This window comes from Neodiprion virginianus, chromosome 7, assembly GCF_021901495.1.
Source record: "Neodiprion virginianus isolate iyNeoVirg1 chromosome 7, iyNeoVirg1.1, whole genome shotgun sequence".
Classification (NCBI taxonomy): Eukaryota; Metazoa; Arthropoda; class Insecta; order Hymenoptera; family Diprionidae; genus Neodiprion; species Neodiprion virginianus.
Window position 1 is genome coordinate 25000162 of NC_060883.1, and position 23336 is coordinate 25023497.

At 42.5% G+C, this 23336-nt stretch overlaps 3 protein-coding genes, 1 long non-coding RNA gene and 1 other non-coding gene across 11 annotated transcripts; 2 read left to right on the top strand and 3 right to left on the bottom strand.

Annotated features, from left to right (window-relative positions):
- Window positions 1-3: 3 nt before the first annotated feature.
- On the bottom strand, window positions 4-12487 carry LOC124309244 (mitochondrial uncoupling protein 2-like). 3 transcript variants are annotated; one of them, XM_046772689.1, is made up of 6 exons: window positions 12372-12487; window positions 3217-3724; window positions 3010-3131; window positions 1992-2101; window positions 896-1120; window positions 4-788 (listed from the first exon to the last, which is right to left on the bottom strand). In XM_046772689.1, the coding sequence occupies exons 2-6, from the start codon at window positions 3334-3336 to the stop codon at window positions 403-405; spliced, it is 963 nt and encodes a 320-aa protein (XP_046628645.1). In that variant the 5' UTR covers window positions 3337-3724; window positions 12372-12487; the 3' UTR covers window positions 4-402. The 3 variants fall into 3 exon arrangements, with proteins under 3 accessions (XP_046628645.1, XP_046628643.1, XP_046628644.1); XM_046772687.1 differs by lacking the exon at window positions 12372-12487 and adding an exon at window positions 6547-6694; XM_046772688.1 differs by lacking the exon at window positions 12372-12487 and adding an exon at window positions 4689-4712.
- Trnai-aau (transfer RNA isoleucine (anticodon AAU)) lies at window positions 8741-8814 on the bottom strand. The gene has a single exon. It is a non-coding gene; the product is annotated as a tRNA-Ile (tRNA).
- On the top strand, window positions 10552-13343 carry LOC124309246 (ARL14 effector protein-like). Of its 5 annotated transcripts, none has more exons than XM_046772695.1 (3): window positions 10552-10776; window positions 12537-12805; window positions 12904-13343. In XM_046772695.1, exons 1-3 carry the CDS (start codon window positions 10738-10740, stop codon window positions 12983-12985), a joined length of 390 nt encoding a protein of 129 aa, XP_046628651.1. In that variant the 5' UTR covers window positions 10552-10737; the 3' UTR covers window positions 12986-13343. The 5 variants fall into 5 exon arrangements, with proteins under 5 accessions (XP_046628651.1, XP_046628648.1, XP_046628649.1 ...); XM_046772692.1 differs by lacking the exon at window positions 10552-10776 and adding an exon at window positions 11812-11941; XM_046772693.1 differs by lacking the exon at window positions 10552-10776 and adding an exon at window positions 11948-12213.
- LOC124309245 (maspardin-like) lies at window positions 13154-17257 on the bottom strand. Its single transcript, XM_046772690.1, has 7 exons — window positions 16563-17257; window positions 16201-16335; window positions 15485-15590; window positions 15078-15198; window positions 14750-14858; window positions 14104-14352; window positions 13154-14023 (listed from the first exon to the last, which is right to left on the bottom strand). The coding sequence occupies exons 1-7, from the start codon at window positions 16659-16661 to the stop codon at window positions 13961-13963; spliced, it is 882 nt and encodes a 293-aa protein (XP_046628646.1). The 5' UTR covers window positions 16662-17257; the 3' UTR covers window positions 13154-13960.
- Window positions 14290-16340, top strand: LOC124309247 (uncharacterized). Its single transcript, XR_006909207.1, has 4 exons — window positions 14290-14383; window positions 15043-15440; window positions 15634-15826; window positions 16203-16340. It is a non-coding gene; the product is annotated as an uncharacterized LOC124309247 (long non-coding RNA).
- Window positions 17258-23336: the final 6079 nt, after the last annotated feature.

Consider the following 23336-nt stretch of genomic DNA (forward strand, 5'->3'; position numbering starts at 1 on the left):
GACTTCAATACATGCGATTTCGTTTATCAGGATAAATCCAAATAATACATCGATAATTATAACTGATAGTAACCACGGGCTGCTGTGTTTCAACGTTGTTGAAGTCTGAGGAAAAATAAGTCTTGAGGATCTTTCCTCAACATCGGTGGATTAAACTAAACTATAATTGAGTATTTGTCGAGCGATCACTTTTACACCACCGCTCCCTACCTACCGTTTACCATATGTATGTATGTATAATAAAGGTACATTTTTCCAGTTATTATCAAACTGGTCATACAGTATACGTGATATTCGAAAGAAGACAAGTCGCCTTGATAATTTCCTACAGCCTTGAACACAAAATAGACGAAGAAAGAAAAATTAAAAAAAACAACTGCTAATGTTTCGTGCGCATTCGTTTCAAACGCTGTCCCGTATGTTATTGACTTTGATTTTGATCTGCTCGTATGTGACCCAAAGAACAATGTTCCACGACACAAGACGGGCGAAACTCGGTACGAAGCCCTTGTAGAAGGCCATGGGGCCCTCCTGCGTGAACATTCGAACCGCTGCGTCGAGGGCTCCCTTGTATTCACCAGGAGCGCTGTTCATGTACCGCGTTTTGACGACGTCCACGGGGCTCGCTGCCAAGGTGGTGCAGAGACCAGCTGCCATAGCCGCTGTCAAATGACAGGGTATCCCGTCTCTGAGGATCCCAGAGTGTATGATCACATCCTTGATAACGTCGTAGCATACGATCTCGGCAACGTTGACGATGGCGTTCCGCGACATGTTCGGAAGTGTTCCTGTTAATAATGAGAGAGCCAAAGATAAGTGAAATGATTATCGTTGTTAGCTTCTCGCTGTAAGAAATCGAATGCCGGCGAGAAACGAAATTCCGATAGCCTCGCACCTTTCCACAGGCCTCGTGTTCCTTCTTTCAGCGCGATGCTCCTGTAGGCTTGCAGCGTCGACGTGTATCGAACTTGCCCAGTATTTGATCCCAGATTTCCGGCTTGAAGTCGGACCTTGACAACGTCGGTTGGCTGCGCAAAAAGTACCGCCAGTGCTCCAGTGGTGATGCCAGCCGCGACGCGAGTCCCTATGTTTAGGGAATCGCTCCGTCCGGCCTTCTTACCTGTTGAAAGTGAAAGAAATTTTACGTTACACTTGTTGAACTATTTCAATGAAACGAAGCTGAGGATTTGAAAAATGAGTCTTGTCAAGTTCCAACGAGAGCTTGTTGATTTTTTTATCTTTTTTTTTTTCTTTCAACTGTCAGCAGTTCGGTTTGGCTTAGAGTTCTGCACATCACTCGGGATTTTGAAATGAAAAAACCAGCACGTAGCTGGTGAACTTCTACGTTTCACTGATCTGCCTCTCTCTACCCTTCTTGCAATCCCGTACGTTGCATCGTGAATCTAGTTTTACACATTGCCGTACTTGAAATATTAATACGGTGGCGGTAAGAAGGCAACAGCGATCGCCGCACATTCCAGAGAGGTGCTCCCCTCGGATGCTGGTGTTATTTTTGGCTTTTCGCAATCGTGCCCAAGAGCGGCCGATATCCTAGACAAACGGATCGTATTGCGCAGGGCAAAAAGTTTCAGAACACCTTTGTGGATCGTGAGGTGACGCTTGTAAGAATGCACAAAGGGAGCAGATACGCCGCGGTTACTACAAGACCAATTCAAACTCGGAACGACGGAAGAGCGTGGTGAAATGATTTTGAGCGATCGATCGGTCGCTGAACGACGATTTCATTGTCAGCAAGTGGGTTCTGTAGCAGAGCAACTTTACAGATCAACAACTCTTCCGTCATTCCCCTGCAATTTCGTACCGGACGTTTGACAACAACTTATTCTCGAAATTTTATTCGCTCGTCACTTTGCCGTAGGTATGATACAGCTGTATCGTTTATCAACATAAACTCATAAGGTTAGTATGCGCGCTGATATGATGCGTTAGTTACGTAATCAATTATGTGAGTGTGTTTTTTTTTGAAGTACCGTCGATGATTCCAGCGTAGAAAGACTTGACGGTGTCGTAGAGGCCCAATCGAACACTTGCAAAACACATCTGTCGCTGTAGACCGGCGGAAAGACCTCCGTACAGGCTCCTGCAACCACCCTCGCTCAAACTGACGCTCTAAACTCTAACAATTCGCACCTCGTGCGGTTGCCCTTCACATGCCGCCAATACTTCACAATGTTTATCAACTCTACTATCGATTCCATCCGGCGTGCAATTCATAAATCATTAATTCAGATTATCATCATAACCGTTACGCCGAGATCTAGCTTTCATTTTTTATTCATTTATTCATTATGCAGAACATGGGTGCATACCTACGGTTGATTGTTCGAGGCAACTTAACAACATTAAAGTACCTACTAATGAATGTCTAACTAGGGGCAACTGATTGTGAGTGTCCCCTTAAAGGAGACGATACGTTGCCTCTACTATCTTCTGCGTTTAACGAGTTGCAGACACTCCGGCGCAGCTTTGCCAATCAAATTTTCTGTTGCGTCAAACCGTTTTTACTTAATTGTAAGAAATTGAAGTTGAATAATCGTTTGCAGAATGTGGCAAGAAATGGCACTGCAAAAAAACTTTAATTTTTTTTTTTTTTTTTCATTTCTACTTTACCACTAAGAGCCGTCTGTCGTTTAATTTCCGTTCCGTAACTCGACACGCAGTTATACTTGTTAAAAAAAACGTCAAACAAGTAAACAAATTAATTAATCATTCAAGTTGAATTTGTTGAATTAATGCCGACGGAAAGGTTACCAAACTGATAAACTGTCATTTGATTGTCCGTGTGACCCGTCTGTGTAAAAAAAAAAAACTGTAGGTTCTCTCATAATTGGCGCGTCAGACAGGTAAATGAGAATGTCCAGTATCGTCCTGACGTCATAGCGTGAAGTACAGAGGTAGTAAATAAACTAGGTGACGCTATGTCGCAACAGGACTATCGGAGAAACATAAAATTAGGTTTGAAAGTTTGTAGCTGTCGTAAAGCCGTACCTTGCTCCTTCGGTTCTTACGATGTTACCCATCGTCTGCAACAATCCTGGCTGTGCGGCTCTTACGGCAAGGACGGATCCTTCGGTCGATGCCAGTAACAAGGCTCGTCCTTCTCCTGCGATCTAGAAGTAACAATCGGTATTGGTCACAGCATGGATATATATGAAACAGCTAGCGTGAAGTTGTGAAAAATCTGTCGATAGTAACCTGCATCCTGACTTTCGTCGTGTCCAGTGGAAAAGTAGCCAAGTCCGCCACGCAGGCTGCGGTTCCTGCCGTAAGTAGTTTCATGCCCAGAGACATGTCATTTTGCGCGTCTGGTTTCATATTCTTCGTATTTATTATAGACGTTTGTTACTGTTGAGATTGGATCGTTTGTGATCGGTATTGCCCTTGATACTTTTGCCTTTCGAATTGTACCACGTACAGAGAAGTCGGAGTGATAAGGTCGACTACTTCAACGTTGATCCACCTCGACGATTAGTTAAAAGTTAGGTTAAATTTTATTTACACTATTTACAAGTCCGCCCGCGGGACCAACTCTTCAGATTCCCATTAATGTGTATTCCTTCGCACTCTCCTTCTTCCTTTCCTCGAGTTAGAAATTCTTCGGCTCAAATTCCCTGAAGTGGTCCGGATATGCGTGCAGCCCCTCTGTCCTCGGGCAATCGTGCTTCACTTCCCTGTCGTCGAGTTCTTTGTACATACTATTCTCCTGCAATTTGGAAGATTGAAGTAAATTATCACACAGATTCGAGGCTTGAACGATAACAGTTGCCTTTATGAATTATAGTTAGTAGAGGATATTGCTTGTCGATCTAATATAATCAAGCGAACCCGCAACAAATTACTGGAAATAGATAATGACGAGAAAGCTCAGACGACATTTTCAAGCAACGGCATGAGGTTAGATTTTAAATAACTTCGTGTGCAGTTGGATATGGGCCAATAAACTGTGCATGCTCCGTCACAATCGGGCCGGAGATATACCTATTATATACGCACTTATATAGAAACAACGTGACGACAATGATAGAGGGCTTCAAAATAGCAGCGTAATATGCGGTAGATCGTATAAGCCGAGGGTAATAGGACACGTGAGACATGTACTCGTTTCCATTTATAAAAACATGTAGTAAGTTCACTTGTGTGTAATGATCTAGATCGGTGCAAGTTATGCAGTGACATTCAGGATATTTACAGCCGCCCGTTGGTATTTGTTACTCCGATTGTGAGTATAGATACTTCACAGAGAAATAATGAAAAGCATAAATTACTGTCGAGCCGTTGCACATATTGTGATTTGCTCAAGTCCATTTCCTGCCTTTGTTTACTAGTCCGCGCACTTTGAATCTCGCCGGATTTGTTACTGCGTCATCTTACACAACGCCTCGGGAGTCACCGATCGTTTTCGTTCGTACATACGGGGTGTTTCGAATTAACCGATAACGTCGAGACCTGTAGATGTAGGAGCAGGGTCAGGCGGGCCGTTGTGAGTCTTTGCAGTTCATTGACGTTGTTCGACAAGTTGTAATCGATATTATAGACATGTTGTAGCGTTTAATGCGCACGAGGAAGGTTTTATTTGATAATATGTAACAAATAACGGGGTATCCTAATAAAAACAGGGTACCTCAGAAAACTCTGCGAGGTGTGTACAGAACTACGGATGCACTTACCGTAGAGTCTTACGAGTCACCCTTGTTCTGCACGGTGAGAAGCCCGTATTTCATTAGGACACGCCGATATCTATAACTGCCGTTTGCATAAATTTGCTAGAAAATGAGGGTAATGCGATATTGACATTTCGAACGGGAAATACGACTCGCATCAGATAAAAACTGTACGCTTGCACTACGCTGAAAGTTAAGTTTTCTCTTCGACTTACTTTCGTACCTATATTCACTTAATTTTATAAAGCTATCATTTGCGCAGGTCTGTATCAATCTTTCCCCCAGATTGATCCACAAATCTTGTACACTCACGATTGGCCCCAAATTTTGTTGCCGTGGCATATATCATTTCTCTACCTTCGATTGATTTGAGAGTCGAGGCTGTATACTTGCAATTAGAGTGTAGCACGTGTATCAATTAGGTGCAGCGTGAGAAAATTCGTGAAATAGAGAAGAATTTGCGCGACAAACCGGTAAAATCCTTTCATAACCAGGCAAAAACACGAGATGGAAATCGAAATAATATATTAATTATTTATGATACACTCGTCATTTATGACGCACATTCGACCCGAAATTTATTTCCGTCTACGTAACGGCATCGCGTGATCCTTGAACAGTACAGAGAAAAAAACCAATGACAGATCATGATTATTATCGTTGTTATTATACTTTGAGAATATTTCTTTAAATTTATACAATTTAAAAGAAAGTAAGCGCAGTGCACAGAGTTTGTTCGATTGTAATAACTAGTGTCGCAGGTAAAAATTTGTACCATGTAAAATACGCATTAGCAAATAACTTTACATTTCAACAAAAAGCATCGTGTAGCGCTATCCCGCATCGGTTGGGACGTATTTCATACCCCTTCTTTCCAAGCGATTGGATATTTCTTTGTCACACGTTTCATTCGCGCGACGAAGGTTAAATAGCTATCATTTATCGCCTTTGGCATCGTACATGCACGCGTGTATACGTTTCGTTAGATATCTAAGGCAGGTATACAAGGTGTCGCGGAAGGCATTTTCCATGTTAGTTTGCATTGTTTGACTAGCGAGTTAGATGTATATAGGTAACCACACGTAACGGAACTTCGCAGCGGTGCGGTTTTACATAATCTTCGACCTCGGTATTCGAAAGTTCACCCAACCTTACAGAAAGCTATTCTATGAAAGTCTATATATCAGTAGTTTGAATAATTTCTGCTTGCCTTTGTGTAAAATTGTGTTTGCACCGCGGTCCTGAATCATTGAAATTTAACCGAAACAAATCGATACCGCTCATACCTATATACAGCTGCATACCCTAGCCTTATGTCCTAGCCACCTACGCGCAATACGGAAAAGAAAATAAGAAGACTCGAGATGCTCGCGCGCCACGCAGAGATACATTTTTCAATATTTGCCCGACCAACGGAGAAGATGTTGGTCACATGAAAATTCGCTGAATTCGTTCGAAAATTATTTGCCGCATTACATAAATCAGATTACCACAGCAGAGCCGACTGCAACGATCGTCCCACACTTCGTATATATTAGTAAATCCACAGTACTATTCTAGAGTGTCACGTTGCAGTGACAGTTCTCCGATTTTTAAATAGATTCGCGGATTGACAATACCAACAAACGGTTATATGCACGAAATTCACTTTAAATGAAGTACGATTAACCTGGTTTATGCAGATGCTGAAAAATTAATGAAAAACGTTGAAACTATTCCGATCGGTGGAAAAATATTTGCGATGCCATATATAAGTATAGAGTAAGCTGTGTATCTTGCCACATCTCGTACCCGAGATAAATCTAATCTAGATAAAACGCGTTTAGCACTCGGAGGAAAATATTCCCCGGCGATTTTTACTCACCAAGTTGACAGTGGGTGAATAACAACACTACTGAGCCGATCTTACGGCATACCCTTGCTTATATCGATGGCGCGGCCAATCAGCCGTTTCCGCCACTTGTCTCCAGCCAATGGGGAGCGGTGCACTCGCAGTGCTCACTTTTCATAGTGAGAAACTGCGCGTTTCCACGCGCAGATCGATACCTGCTCACCAGGCGGCAGGGGGACGATTATGTACACATACAATGGTATCTGCACGCTGTCATATTTCGGGAGAAACCTGTCCATACCTATGTACATACATGCTCACGTGCGACTGCACATAGGTATGTGATGCCTGCTCACCTAGATGCAGGTGTTTCAAAACGCCCACTTTTCCGGCCAATAACGAGAAGCTTAGACCACAGCTTAAGACGGCCGGTTGAATGTGTTGATCCGGGTGTGATAATAATCGAAACACGGGGATCAAGCGACAGTCATTAAGCACGTTGTACACTTTGAATTATAATTAACCACCTGGCAAATGCATAAAAGATGGCCCTCTGCCAGGGTGAAGATGTGGCGCGACGCGTTTGTTCTCCTGATCCCTCGCATCGTTCGTAATTCAAAATTCATCGTCGAAAAGCTCTGAATGATGATGTGAAATTTGAATAATCCGACCCCCCTTAATATCCTATCGTAGGTGCATGGCGTTAAATAGCTCCGGACTGTTAAAACCGGAGGGCCAACCGCATGCGTCTAGCCGACAGTCGACAGAGTTGCTCCTGGGACCAATATCTTATCTCTCGTTTAAATAGACGTAGGTATAGCTGTAGGGATGCTTGAAATTGCATACACATATTCACATAGCTGCATTATAGACGAAATACGTCTCGAGTGTAACGGCGACGCCTTGATCACCTATACAATTAGTAAATGTATACCGTTCGTTCGTCTTCTGAATTGAACCAAGTTCAAGTGTCTCGATCAATTGACCGTTGCGTATCGAGTCGGTAGAGCGGTGGAAATTTTACGAATGGCCTCACGTGCCGTCGCAGCGGGTAGGGTTCCGCTGATTTGGACGTTCGGAAAGTTTGGCGTAGCGCTCAAATCTCAAGAGACCAATCTGAGACCAAAATCCCGCAAACTATATGCAGCCGTGTTACTCTCAACGACAATAATATACGGGCATAGGACGATCTGAAGTTGACGAAACGGAAAGTTTTCAATTTTATAATCGTTTTCTGACCTAGGGCCAGACGTACAGTTTCCATTCTGTGGCTCGGGTAACCTCTCTTCGTCCGTTGCGGGGCCATCGAGCCGGCCCGATTTCGATGGAAAGTTTCGGAATACCTCGACGTTGCCTCTAGACCCGGAGTTCAGTCGTTACTACTGTAAGTTGTCTGATTTCTGAACCAATACCGTCGGACCGCTGAAAGATGTTATCACAAGACGCGATACTGTAAAATATTTTTGGCGCGAACTCAGCTCATTAGTTAACCATACCATTTGTATGAGTATTTTCAATGTTGCCCTTCGACGGAAGTTGGTTATACCTCCGCACGTGCTCGTGTAGGTGATGGAGGTGAGACGGTACGACCATTGCTTCTTGTTCGCGATGGGAGTAAAATTTACAGTGGCAAGACGGTAAAACCGGTCCTGCACCGCGTTAACTTGGAGCATATCGCTACGCAAAGATCTAAGTCGTACAATAATTGATAAGAATGTAAACACAACGAACGAGTCCCGTTTCCATTTCAATAGTTTTCTAGTCGTACTTTGGCACAATCTAACCGCACACTTATTCACGAGATATGCATACGTACAACGTATAATATACCTATACTAGGATAGGTATAGAGATATCGTGGTTTACCGATGTTTGTCGTGCCTAACGGACAGCTGACTACACAGTAAACAATTCTGGCCCACAATAGTTATTTGAAATTGCGTGAGAACTGTACTTCGTTAGAGCGACTTATCCACCTTTGTCTGGTCGTCGCGCAGAGAGATATTCACTTGAAATTGACTCTAATCAAATGCCTAGACCTACTCGGTTAAGCAGCAGGTTCACTTGCACAAAGACTGTTATACCTGCAAGGAGCATTTGTGCGTGGATCGTTTTGCAGTCGCCGAATCGTATTTGCATTCTTATTTTTATCTTTTCAAACATTTGATCTCCAAATGTCTTGGCTGCGCCCATGATCGCGCGAAGGATTTACGAAAGAAAAAATAATTGGCCCATGAGGGGATCGAACCCGCGACCTTCGCGTTATTAGCACGACGCTCTAACCAACTGAGCTAATGGGCCAGTTGAGAGTAGGAAAATAATAATATAAAATCCAAGCAACTAAAAAAAAAGTCGCTAAATTTGTGAATTGCTTACTTATACGTAACCGCGTATATTAATTATCATTCTGGCCGTCGTTTCATCAAGTATTAAATAATTTTTTCTATTTCGGGAACATGTTCGCACCCATATTGTCTATTGGAGAAAATGATTTTTCGAGAGTGATTACCGCGAAGTAGAAGCCTGCGCGTACATGTAGTTATTTGTTTACGGTTGTTCAATAGCGAAGCCACGTGGCATTGATTTCCGTGTTCAGTTTTACGTCGCTGTCATCAAAATACGCTCAAATTACGACTAATGTAACATAGCAGATGTGCAGCTAAATTTTTGCAAAATCCTCAATTTTACTTTATGATTGTGCTTGTAAACAAATATTAAGTTATCCTAGTCCTATTTATAGGAAAATGCATTTTAATAATGTTCAATTTTTGTGACTGCCTGTGTAGAATCAAATGATGAGCTGAATATGTCAACGTGTTATGGGTAGAACGAAAGTAGAACCGAAAGAGTGCTTTGTATAGTCTGGTATATATTTTTTAAAGCTACTACGCTTACATAATGACTATGATCTTGAAATAGCTGAAACAGTTATGTCGCAATTCATTCGACGCGTTCAAAGTACTACAAGACGTCATTACCCTATTAGAATAAATCGGTGAATAATCATAAATCCACGAAACAAGTGTCAAGTCCATGACCGTGTATGATTTTACATGATAAGCTTAAGACAACATCTTTGTCAAAAGAGAAGAAATCAGAAGCCAAGAGGCTGCTGAAGAAGAATATGTGAAGTAAGCAAAGTAATTGATTTCCATGCGAGTATCACTTTCACTTCAAACAGATACGTATTCGCTGGCAGCTATATGGGAATAAAGATTTATATTGCGAATGTCATGATACTAATGCATAATGCACCGATACTCGTTAAGTTTTTCTCTTCTCTTGTCAAACAAGATCCGTTACTTTGTCCCAGGCTCTGTATAGGTACCTGAAATCCGTCTCAACTCGTCACGTGACGAATGCGCCAGTTGGTGGATTGGGCGAGAGATGTCGCTCGTGCTGAATATTTGTAGGTACGCTTGGATCGAGAAACTTCAGGTACTGTCCTTCGGCTATGCTTTCAAAAAGAGTAGACCAATTCAGCGTTACAACTTGAAGAGCAGTATCTGAATAGCCTGAGATATGGTTCGTCGTTACATCGCACAGCTTCTATAGATTGGTATATACCTTTGGGTATCTGTATATTCACCGCTGTGGGACTCGATGGGAGATTCGCACGATACGCTGTACCTCAACGATCATTGGGATTTCAAAGGCAAGGAGTAACATCTTAGGCGTAAAGTAACACTGCGTAAAGTTCCTCGCATGTAAACAAAATTTGAATTGATCCGTTTCGAACAATTTATGACCTATCATCTCAACGCGACGTAGAAAGTATCATGAATGTTTGTAAATTGTAGATTTTGAAAGAAGTTTACCACAAATGTTCAAGTCTTTGTTCTCTCTCCTTTTATGAGCTTCTCCGTGAGAGTTATGTTGAAAAAAAAATCGGTTTGAGTTTTGGGTAGATAGGGAAAGATTGTATCAAGGGAGTCGGCAATTTTGAATCTGTCGTAGTGTCACCTTTATTTTGAAAGGTTTTCTCTCTAAACCGCGTATCGACAATCCATAACCTAGAAATTCCGTGTCGCCAGAAGCTGCACGCAGCGATTGCCGTGGTGTACGGAGCACAGAAGTCGCCACTGTCGCTGTACGGCTTGACAGACGTGATCGTCAGCTTGGAAAAATCTCGAAAATTGTGTCCCCTGTCGTTTTTATCAGCTAGATAGTTCGTTTCACTTGAGCTTATTTACATCACCACGGCAAACGGTGTCTTGAACAAAGATGACTGATGAGCGGCCCATGTCAGCATACATGGAGAGAGTAAGTTCTTTCGCCTTAGTTTCAATCGATGTTTATTGTATTCCAGTTTTGATGTTCCTTTTTTTTTCCTTTTTTTTCTTCACAGATCTAATGTCAAGCTAATTTGGCAGTAGGATGTAATTAATTTTATTTGCTGTGCATGCAATCGGAAAAAGTTCTTCTCTACTTGTTTCAAACAAAAAGATTTTATTTCAATATGAAACTTTCGAGTAGGATTATTTAATTCAATCGAAATTTACTTCAAACCAATAAGTTTATGGCCTTGAGCAAAAAAACTTTCTCATAGGTTTATATTCAAATAGAACTATTTTCTGGATGTAATGGGCCGTGATTTGTTTTCAGCCTTATTAAAAATATAAATAAATTTTCTTTGGACTCACCCCGTGTTTTCATATATTGATCTTGATATCAAAGTTGCGTTGCCGTCTACGTACAATTATAGGTAATTTGATATCCAAGATCACATTTTCGATCACAAGCATCTTATTTTATTCTGGAATTTCGCATGCTAGTATAATTGGATATTTTGATAGTAACACCGTTGGAGTTAGAAGTATGAAAATTCTCGTCAATTTGGTTTAGCACTTATCCGTCAACTGTTTTACCAACAGTTTTCAAACCGAATAAATATAGTGAATTTTTGCAATGTGCAACGTTGTAGGGAAATTTATCACACGAGGATTTAAGATTCCTATTTTTCCGAAAAAGAATACCTATCTGTCGAACGAAATGAAATGTCATCTCACATTCATCTCGGAACTATATCTACGTATTAGTTAGACCAAAGCCACGAAGTAATTGCTGCTTCGAATACATAGAGATGTAATAAGTTGCCATTTGTTCGGCTCGTAATTGTCATTTCAGAAGTGAGAATAAATACGGCCAACGGATAGACATATAACTGTACCGACAAAAGATTATTGGATATACCATAAAATCTTGATCGAACATCCGCTATCCTAAGCGCGCGTAATCTTGGCTTGGAAAAAATATGGCGGTCCGCTTGTGCCAATCGAATGCGAGGCGTACTCGTCCACGAGACACCGTGAGCATGCCTGAGCTTGCCTCTTATCTGTTGGTTACGTCGAGCGTAACACGTGATTCACGTATATTGTCGATGCTGACAAAATGCGGTTACGCCGAGCGACAGTTGATCATTCGCACGGTGTGGTATATCGCCTGCTCTAACAAATTATAGGATTGATTATTGGTACTTGTAAAACAGAGTCGAATGTCGGGCCGAAAGGCGGACAGGCCCGTTGTGTTGCACTAGCCTGTTGGCGGTATTCTATCGCGGTAGAGGTATAAAAAAAAAAAAAAAAAAAAAACACGAAGATGACCGAGACATCCTCCAAATGCAACCATGCATTCAAGCGATGCATCGATTATCCGGAAAGTTCTACGGAGAATCTTAGTTTGTTCGATGATTGGGACGAGGTTATTCCAATATTATTATTTATAATACGATTATAAATCGTTTCGAATGTCCAGACGATTTTTTCCTCGCAAATGTTTTTCACCGTCCACTTCTACTGCGCACATCGAGTACCTAATCAATATTACGTGAGCTTGACAATACACCGCGCAATACATACCTGCATGAAATCCTTGCGTAACACCGTTCGTCGATGGTGCCAGTCAGTGTTCCGAAAAACTTTTCAATTGAAAAAATAGATCAGATCTTGAACGACTAGTGGTATTTCGGTAAAAAAAGGCCGAGCCGAGTTGTTGTTTACACTATTGTTGTTATCATTTTTCAGAGAACTCGATCGGCTAAAAAGGCTGCGCTGTCCCTGGAGAACGGTGTCCAATCTTTTTTAAAATACTTCGACCCCGAGAGAAGCGAACGGGAAAAACGCAAGCTTAACCGTCGACTCTATCCCGGAGCTAAGAAACACGTTTTGTACGATGAAAAAGGGATTTTCTTCCAAACTGGGGAAGATCTGTGCGATTGTTTGGAACGCAGTTGCCTTGGATGTCACTTCCCGTGTCCTAAATGCAAATCTACCAAGTGTGGACACGAGTGCAGGCAAGGCTCTATACACTTGAATGCAAATTACATTGGCTGACACGGCGATATTTTAATTCTTTGTTATGACATAAAAACGCTCGTCACCTCATTTCCAGGTCAAACAGAAAATGGGCTTACGAATCGATTGAAAATGAAGGAAGCGATGTCGTCATCAGGAATCCAGTTTTGAAAGATTGAGTTATTCAACGCTGCAATCTGACATAAGGCCGGCTTACATACGATATTCTCGTATACATTTTCGTTCGCAACAATTTATCATTTGTAATACGACACTTTTGTCAACTTTACCTAATTCTTCCTACTGCCTGTTCGCCCTCGCGAGTTTCCAATTTTTTTTTTTTTTTGTATCACGAATAATTTGTGAATAATTTGTTTTAAGTCCAGAATCACTATACCGTAGCAAATATGCATACCGATCGATGTTTCCATCTAACTCATATCGACAGGTATGTGACGCAAATGACGATTAATTTTAATGGCAAGACAATTGAATAAAATTTGTTCGTCTTATCCGCGATCAAAACAATTGTATTAAGAATATAATTTTTATAGTGATAAACTATATGTGTATATTATACATTTATATATAAAGAAATATATAATATATATATATATATATATATATATATATATATATATATTTTTTTTTTTCACAGTAGAGCTGATATACCAAATGCGTTTACTGGCATAATACGGTGAATACAAATAATTTCAAACATATTGCACGTAACAAATAACTTTCAAGTTCTGCTCTCGCGACATGTATCTTGCGTGATAAATAATGTTTAAGCTTCTATCGAGAACAAAACGTTTCCCTCTGACTTTCCCAATTATCGACGCCACGCCACCTTTACGTACATACGCCTGCATACGGCGGTATAATATTCGTGAACTTGCGTGTGACGATTTACCATGGCAGCCGTAGTCTTACAATTAATGGCCAACTCATATCTCGCCATCGTTATGCAACGTATTATCAAAAACAGCAATAATCTGATGTGTCAACTTTATCAAGACATATTATCACGTTATGTTTCTTCCAAGTGTCGTCGTACGGAAAAACGGTAGGTACTTGGCTGCGCATCATTCTTCTCCACTGTCGTCTTGACATCTTCCCGTGATATTTTGATCGTTTTCCCAATTTCCGAATATCTAGACCTTCCCGTATCTCTCCGCAGCATCGTATTCGGTATTGTTGAATTGTCTTAAATGGATCTGTGGACAAATATCGTACCATCGTCAAACAGACGTAAAGAATCAAATCTCAAATTAGCGCTAATGCTATTTTTCTTTACTTGGAGGTGTAGATTGACTTCTGGCGATCGGCTAAGGTATGGAAAGTTCCCTCCGCTCTTAAGGTGGGCAAGTTTAGCGTTTGGATAACATTTGTAAGTCTCTTCCCTGACTACGTTCGACAACGCGTACTCGTCGAATACGTCGATTATTGTTATCGGGAGATGTGATATTTTTTGTGGCTGGACGTAGCAGCTGACGCAGTTCATTGTTAGGCGAGAGGCCAACTCCGGCTGGGTCAAGCTTTCCAACTGCAAGAATCAATTCAAGGATAAGTAATCGGTGCACCCTAAATTTGAATCAGTGAAAATCCGCCAATTCCCAGTTACAAGTATATCGCGGGAAAAATTCAATGCACATACCTACACTGATGATTCAGTGACTTTTCACTGATATTTCACTGATTTTCAGTGTACAGACACTGTTTTTGTTTTCCAGTGGTTTGCTTATAACTGGGGGTCAGTGGTTTTATAACACTGATTCAAACACAGAGAGTACTATTACCGAACCACTTGTACCGCTCATCCGCCACTCAATTAAAACACTTGTCATGAAATTATTCTCAAGTACTCGACTTGATTGAAAAGCACATATTTTTCTATTAACTATGCAACTCTTTAAAAATGATGCCTATAAAAGCATACGGACCCGTTCGACCATGAAATCAATGGCGTCAACGATCTCTGGGTCGGCCTTTTGAGCAGCGAAGTTTCCCATCACCATTTTCTTCAGTACTAGAGAAGGCAGTATCCAAAATCTGTAATGCAAGGAAAACCAAACGCGTTAGATACAATTGGCGGATTGAAGGATTGCGCTATTTTGATATAGATTTTCATCAATGCCTGAAGGCGCGGGCGGGCAGGGGGACGTGTCATTGCTTAATGTATCAGAAAAGGCACAATCGTACATGACCTTGGTAATTATCTGCTTTCACGTTGTAGGTAGAACCTGCACTTCGATTCAATATCTAACTTACACGGCAGCAGAATCGTTATAGCTGAATACAGATGTGTCCGTGAAGGTGTTACACAGGACCATGGACTGGACCCGTGGGCAATGAGAATTGACTTCTGCAAATTTTTGCGCGAGGAAACCACCTAGATATGAAAACAAAAATCTGTATTGTGGCAGCATGATTATTTCGTAGTCATATGTTTATGATCCGGTTCGTATTTATTAGTCGAGTTGTCTGGCAATAATAATATGCTGGTATACAGATGGGTGGAAGTAACATGAAAGGAATGCATGCAGTCTCTGGTTGGATAAAAAATACAGCGAGTAGATAACAAGAAATTGGGGCTGGGCGCCAAGACGTTATCGTGAACAAAAATACAAAGAGGTCAGACTCTATTCCATCGAACTTAAAATCGCGATTCTGCTTACCGAGAGACGCTCCGTACAAATGTACTCTGTCGAGTTCCATGTAATCGAGGAGTTTTCTGAAACCTTCGCACCATTCTTTCACGTTCCAATACACCGGTGGTTCCGCCTATGAGAGAAATAAATAATGTTATACCGATTCTTTCCCATAGGCTGATGAAGTCGTTGGAAATATTGTGGTAATATGCAATGATTGACATTGCGAGTTGGATTATAAATAACATATGTGTACGTATCGCCGTTGGATTGGTTTTCGCGATAATTTTACACGCATGGATGTGTGCGTCCTTACATTCAGGCGATTGAGGTGACGTTTCGAATATCAGTGAAGACCTTTCTGCGCTGGTGAGGGAAACGTTCCTAAACTATCAATTTCTGTATGGAATACCTATATCATATGCCTGGCAGTCATATTTTTGTAACAATAAAATACGATGAGCTTTTTCATTAGATTTATTGTAATAGATATTCAGCCTTGAATTATATCAATGTTGCTGCATCCGTGACAAATGAATATTCACAGCGAAAAAAAAAAAACTTCCAAAATTGCCAACAAAACGCAAAACAGGATGACGACCTGTTATCTTCGAGTTGCCTTTAAATATCTATCTGCAATATTTGTCATCAGAAATGAATTGAATGAATATGTTCGTTACACCGTAAACATTATATTATGTCCGTCGTGTCATCGGTTTTCTGTTCATTGTTTGTAAACTTACAGCGATAACGCGATATCCTTTGGCGGCCAATCCCATGATTTGCTTGAAGAAAATATCCGCAGTTCCGCTGACCGGGGGAAGACAGATTAGTGGACATCTCACAGTTTTTGGCCCCGAATCGTAGACCTTCCATCCCTGAAATATGAAAAAAGCAAAATATCTTAATTGTCGGAACACTTGTTTGTCAAGCTGAAGCAAAAGATTTGATACACACCCGCCATTAATGATTAAATAGTTTCAAAAGAGTCATGATTTCAATGCACGTTCGAAAATACATCCTGCAAGTATGGCCGTTTCATTCATGGATAAACACACCCATTTACGTGTGTACGTGTATAACGTATGCGCACGCAGGTACTTACCTTCGTACCGTCCGAATCGACAACAATTTTTCTCAGAGGGATCGAACTGCGAAAGCTCAGGTATTCCTGGGATTGCGACAGCTCGCTGATGCAAGCCATATTATAAACCGTCGTCTCAATACTACTGCGAGAACGACGAGCGGGAAATGAATAGGCGCTTGCGATGCAGGTGAACAATTATGTGGCAGAGGAATGTAGTTCACCGACTCACAGAATAGGCCAAGTTCTTTTGGGAGTCGGCCACTTCCATAATCACTGTCAGTACTGTACACTTGACCCACTCGTGAGATTGCGAACTCGTGTGGTCACAGCGAATCATTTACGACGACAACAACTACACAACGACGCTGACGACGCGCGTGTGAGGAATATCCCTGTTTTCGACGTTACTTCGAGGGAAATCGCTTCAGCTAACCTTTGCTCGTCTATTCGAGTGTGGCTAACTTCCATAGGGAAAGTCCTGGAATGAGCTTGTAATTGAAAATGTTGATATTTTTCGGAAACCCTTGTGACGAAACTGCACTTGGATAGCTTCAGAAAATGAACGATCGTGGTTGCCTCGAATAACGGCAGACTCGACTGTACGATACGTTTTCCATCTTTATCTCACGCTTTCAACTGGTCGATACTCTCTCCTACGTGCAAAATTATACCAGGGCGCATGCGCGGAAGCGATAGCACCGTCGACAGATGTGCAGAGTTCAAAACCCCGGCGATTGGGCATGGCGTGCGACAATAATCAACTGAATCCCGATTCTAACCAAGTCGGTCCACCACGTGTATCTGTGGCCAGGCATAAACATGGCGCATTCAAGTTTATCGTTAACATCGTGCAACAAGTGCTCAGACATGGCGGAGGAATTTCTGAAACAAAACTGTATTACGCTGCCTGGTTTTTCCTGCAGCTACGGTCGATAGCGCAGGGATTGCGACCAACCGTTGGACGGTAATGGCCAAGAAAAATCCCGACCGATGTCAATAGGTTTGTACAACCGACGTACACGGCGGCGCCCGTAGACGCATCTGGCTCGATCAAACAGAAATTGGATCAAAGATTTCGTTGAGGGAGCCGTCCTGTTTTCATAAAATGGACATGTCACCAGTCTTTCACTAATATAGATAGCCGCAACGAAAAATACTGACAAATATCGACGAGAGCATCAACGTAATCCTACCTTCGGTGTGCCGTAGAAATTAATAGCATATACCCATCCGGGAGCGAGAACCAATTCTCGAGCGTACTACAAGTGAATTGAAAGATGGAAAACTATCATCCCTTCTCGGACAAAGTTGGAATTATTTCCGAGGAATCCCTTGGCCCTCGTTTCTGACCGTTCCAGGCGTCGTATATACATGTAGTCGACTTGTTTTCTCCTTGTGCAGTGTGAAAGCTTCGCGAGCATGCGCGCAGGTGTCCAGCAGCTTCCATATCGCGGAGGCTGTAGGAGCGTAGAGGGTTCGGTGGTAGGGATGTATTAGCGAACCTGCCACTCACGCCCGCCTGCGGAAAGCGGGCGTGCAGGTTGATTTTTTCATCCCTGACACACCGAGCTGGAATTCGTTTAATTTCGCTACGGAGCGAATAGAATTTCACCCTGTTTCGATAATTGATGGATGGGATCGTGCGGGGAACTCGCCTATTGCTTTGCCCCTTTGCCGAACCCACCACTGCCCCTGTTTATTTAGTACCGATGTATACATTTATCTACCTATGCCAGCTCGTCGCAATAAAAGTCTTCCAGACATCTTCATTATTATACCTTGTACGCGACATTTACGTTATTCGCATCAACGGCGTGATACGTACACTTATTATCTCGAGCGATCTGTATCGAATACCTTAGACACTGCCTATTCTCGAATCTCTCTCTCTGCAAACTCCTTGATTGGCTCTCGAGACTGTAGTCAGAGATTATTTTTTCATTCACCAAATCTGAAAACTCGTGCGTAACCGCCTTAATAATAAATCGGCGGATTATTCTCTCCAAGCAATTACTGCACATCACTTTAACGAGACCTGATCGGCCTAAATCTTTCACAAGATAATTTCTGGCGCTACTTATCAAATAGGTAGAATAAGCGAGATAATGTTTGTTCGTTCATCTGATACGACCAAAAATATGTGATTGTACGCTTGGTACTGCACATATATACATCTGCGCGGCAGCTATACACAGCCTTGTACAGGATACGTCTGGTGTCCGGAGTCTGGATAACCATTAATCTTGCACTGTACAATTACGATTCTTGATGCCGATCGACGACACCTCCCTATTCATCGGTGTAATTAATGAATCGGCGTCGATATACTTCACCGTGTCCAATTTAATAACGGTTCTCCACTTTGCACGATGTGCCCTACAGCTTTAGAGAAAATTATTTGACAATGGTAACGAAAGAGCTGTTACGATATTTAAAACAAGGCGAGGTACCCGCCCAAAGTCAGATTCGATCGTCCAGCGTTAACACGTCAGGCTGCCACATGGGTTGTAGTATGTTCGAGTAAAATGATTCGTAGAGTAGACTTGTAGGCCCGGTCAACTGATGGTTGGAAAAGATTGAGCCGAAGCTCGCAAGTTCTTCGAAAACATTGTCTGCAATTACGTTGTGGTCTATCGCGTATCGCGTACCTACGCGGATGGAAACTAAACGGATGCTGATAGAAAACGTCGCGGCTTACCGTTCTGTTCGCAATCCCAAGGCTGGTGATCGTAAAGAAAATTACTTGCGGTAGCCGCTATTCATCCGGGTCGTCGGAAAGTACTTCGATTCACTTTGCAATAATCGTCGCCGCACTGAGCCATTGTCGGTGCGTTTGAAAACATAAGCAATTGGTTCGAAAGACTACGGCGTATGCACCCCTTGCTCTCTATACCGGTGAATAAACGACGTCATTTCACATACATGGGGGGTGTTGTTGATTGCAGCTGTACCGAATGTGATGAGAAAACGCGCCGAGTAGGTACACGATTAGCTCCTTGACCCTCGCCGAACCCGTTACGGCACTGTGTTAAAATGAAAATCACTACCGTGGAAGCGACGCTCTGGAGAATATCTCTCATTGTCGGATCTGGAGGGATGAGACGGAAGGAGCACCTCCGATTGTTTCTTACCGAGCCGCGCAAGCCACAGCATCTTCCGCACCTCGAATACGGAAGTGTCAAGCTGGTATTTCCGGTTGATTCGGCCCGCTAACGAGCGACACACCGCAAAAAGGGAAGACTGCAGGCGCGAGTGTTGTTTCGCCGCGAGGGTTGCGGGATCGGGAGGGTAGTTTGAACCGAGAGTTCATTGTTGAGCCGTTCGACCGTACCAGCCAATCTGCTCATCTCAATTTACACAATAATGGATCGCCTCGACAATGTGATTTTGTCACTTCGTCTCCGTGCGACCGCTTAAATAGCAAAGTTGTTGCCAAATTAGTCGAAAACCGTTGCCTGCGGAGTCCCGGAGAGCCCCCTTAGTGCTCCAGTGCATACACCTATAATATGCTTCACAGCCTCCGTACTTGTGTCTGCAAAAGCGTGATGCTCCAAATGTTCCTAGATTATCATGGATTAATCAACTTTCCGATACTTCCTTTCCTAAGCCGCACTCAGTCTTTTTCTCTCTTTTCAATATGAGCCTTTCAAGCCGTTTTCCACTTACTTGACGCTCGTTTGACCCAGCTCACCCGTCTGCCGATATAAAATATGTTACACCGCGGTAACTCCTTCGACAACAAGTAGGTAACATCTGTTCGCGGTAATAGAAAATAAATGACCATTTTATGTCATGCGTTGGAAAAAAAGTACTATTTGGTCATGGCAAAAGTCCGTACCTACGTGGATATATCGTTGCTTGCCTGCTGCATTATAGAACGACGTGGATGTAAATATGTGTGGCAAAGCGTTGTGGACCGCAATTAAAAATCTTACAACACACCGAGATACCTACCAATCGATTCGCGAATAGAAAATACTTACCTGTCTTTTACGACCAGTTTATCAATTAGCTGTTTTCTATACGACACTTATATACATAAAATTTATACGAACGTTCACCGCAGGGCGTCAAGGTATGCGCATTACTCTGGGTATGCACTTTTATGCATTAAAATTTACCTACCATGTTGAGTATAGTCACGGTATATATGCACTTCAAATAATTTACGAGGTCCAATGACTATCTTTGAAAACCGTGTATAATTGCGACGAGGGTCTTGATTGGCCTTCGTCAGATTTTAGTTCTATGTTGCGAGTATAGGTGAAACTGAAAGTGACATTTCCCAGAAGGTTAACTAAAACCGTCCCTCACGCCGCTGCCCGTTCGAAGGCTCTGCCTGACTCGAAGTTTCATGCGCAGACAAGCCGAGTAGGTACACATTCTCTCTTATTGTGGAAATTTTTTTCGCGTGCCCGTACTGGTGAATTTCTACGCGGCTTGCGATACACAGGTATCCGACTATAATACGAGAATGAGGAACTTATTGAACAAATAGCAGATTTGTGTTCCTTGGAAGCTAGAGCTTTGATTTACAGCATTACGATTCCATGATAGTTACCATAGGTTTGGGATTTTCAAATCTCAGATTACGGGACTGCCGGCAGTTTCTTAAGCCTGAAATGAACATTTTGAGATCCCCGGTTGGAACCTATACATTAACTTAACACACATGTATGCGCGTGTATCCGTCTGTCCTGCATTCGTTTCCTTTATGCGATACACACACACACCGAACATTGGAGGTATGTAACAACAACCCGATACACGTGCACCCACACCGTATAGCCTCGGTTCTTAATTTCTCTATGCTTTTTTTCTCACTAATTTTTTATGTGCTTCCAATATTTTACGACCCGTTCTCTGGTTCGAAAACCTTCGCGGCACGACCCTCTCCGAACCCCACGTGGGCTGGCCGTTGATGTTATAGAAAAGCCTGCTACAGCATTTAGGCACGACGTAGTAACCGCAGCATGGAATTATGATGCTTCTTTGGAATTTATCTGGAAATATACTCCAACCCCGTTCACAGGCGATCCAACGACAGCCACAAAGGGGTCAGCTGTGTAGAATTGGGTATGGCTGGATAACGCTCTCGGTGCATTGCGTATTGAACACGCTCAGATAATCGCATTACTCGTCATACCCGAACCCCGTACTGTTAATGCGTGTAACCCGTTGCCACGATAATTGAGACACGCATTACTCAAGTTACACTTGCTTGTACCCAACGCTGAACTCAGCCCCGATATTGCCCGTATGTAAAATGTTGTCAACCGAATTTCTCTGTTTGAATTTCTCTTCTATCGTCTTAAACATTTGATCACTGCCGCATTTCAACGGGTACGCTATATACATCCTCGAACCATGCGCCTATGTTCGCGCATGAACCTACATTAGTTACAGACACTGTAAGATGCGAACCCATGCATGGTTTCTTTCATACCCACTGTCATCCACCGAATTGCCACCTATAAACAGCTGTCTCATTTTTCATTCAAATTACAACTTCTATACCTATGAAACTTTTCGTGCACACTGAACCGTAACGATACTACTCACCTTTCGGTCTACTCACAATGTTCAGTTGCTTGCAATCACTGTTACAGCAGTATTTCAATTAGTTTCCACTCCCCATTGTTTGCCTGGCTATTTTGTAAACGTTAATCTTCAATCATACTTTACATTAAATCCTCATGCTTTCTATGGTTTTTGAATCTTGCAATTGCCAATTTCTTTTCACATAACGTAACAACGTAATATTAGTTGTCGCTCTTATTAGGGAGCGTTTCGCTCCATGCAGGGTATTATTAATGAACGCCATTACTCCCCTCCCCCATTCTCTCACTCCGCTAATCGCAAGCGGCCGAAAACATTGGCAATTTCATACAGACGGTACACTCGGGTCGGCGTGTTTATCGAATGCTGATAGAAGAACGAATAAGGCTAGGTGTATCCTCGCCGGTCGGGTTTGAAGACGTTCACGGAGAGCGAGCATGAGAATTGTCAATCGAGGTGCTAAGAAACAAGAAGACGAGCGTCGCTTTTCTCCCCGTTCCGTCGATACCACACAAACGATCGCCGCCTGTATACAAGGAGGAAAAAACGGTGTACGTGCACACCTGTAGCTGATGCTGCCCGCTGTAGGCGCGGCTATGCAAACATCCTCGTGTCTTTGGTGAAGACCGACCGTTCCACCACCGGTGCGACTAGTTAAATCCGCTTAAATGTAGGTAGGTGTACCTACGTGTGGGTATTATACACACGGACGTAACGTATACGCTACACATACGTGCATTCACCTCTGTGTGCACGTCTAGTACATCAGGAATACATATGCCGGTGGTTAACATACCTGGTACCTAAATACCTCATGGATCGCGCGACCAGAGGTGTCGCTGGAAAGGTATGAAATGCCAATATTTTACATAGGTACGCGTAGTACGAGCGTGAGTCGATAGGCACAGACGCGGCATATGTGCGAAATCAAATAACCAATGCCAGGAATTTCGAACCAAACCCGCATCAACTGCGTCGTTATGCCTGCACGTGCGTTGTTACAAAGAAAATTACGCTAGTGAATATCCGCGTGATCTTGGAATTCGATTATTTCGCTGGATTTCATTTTTCATCAATTCTCTCGTAACCCCTTGCAGTGTATAGAATAACCACAATATACCTGGCCGGAGAGCAGCATATAGCTTTCACTAGAAAGAATGAATTAACGGTCCATGGTCTAATCAGCAATTCGGAGTACCCGGCTTCCCGTTGCTGTTGGAATTTTTGAAACGA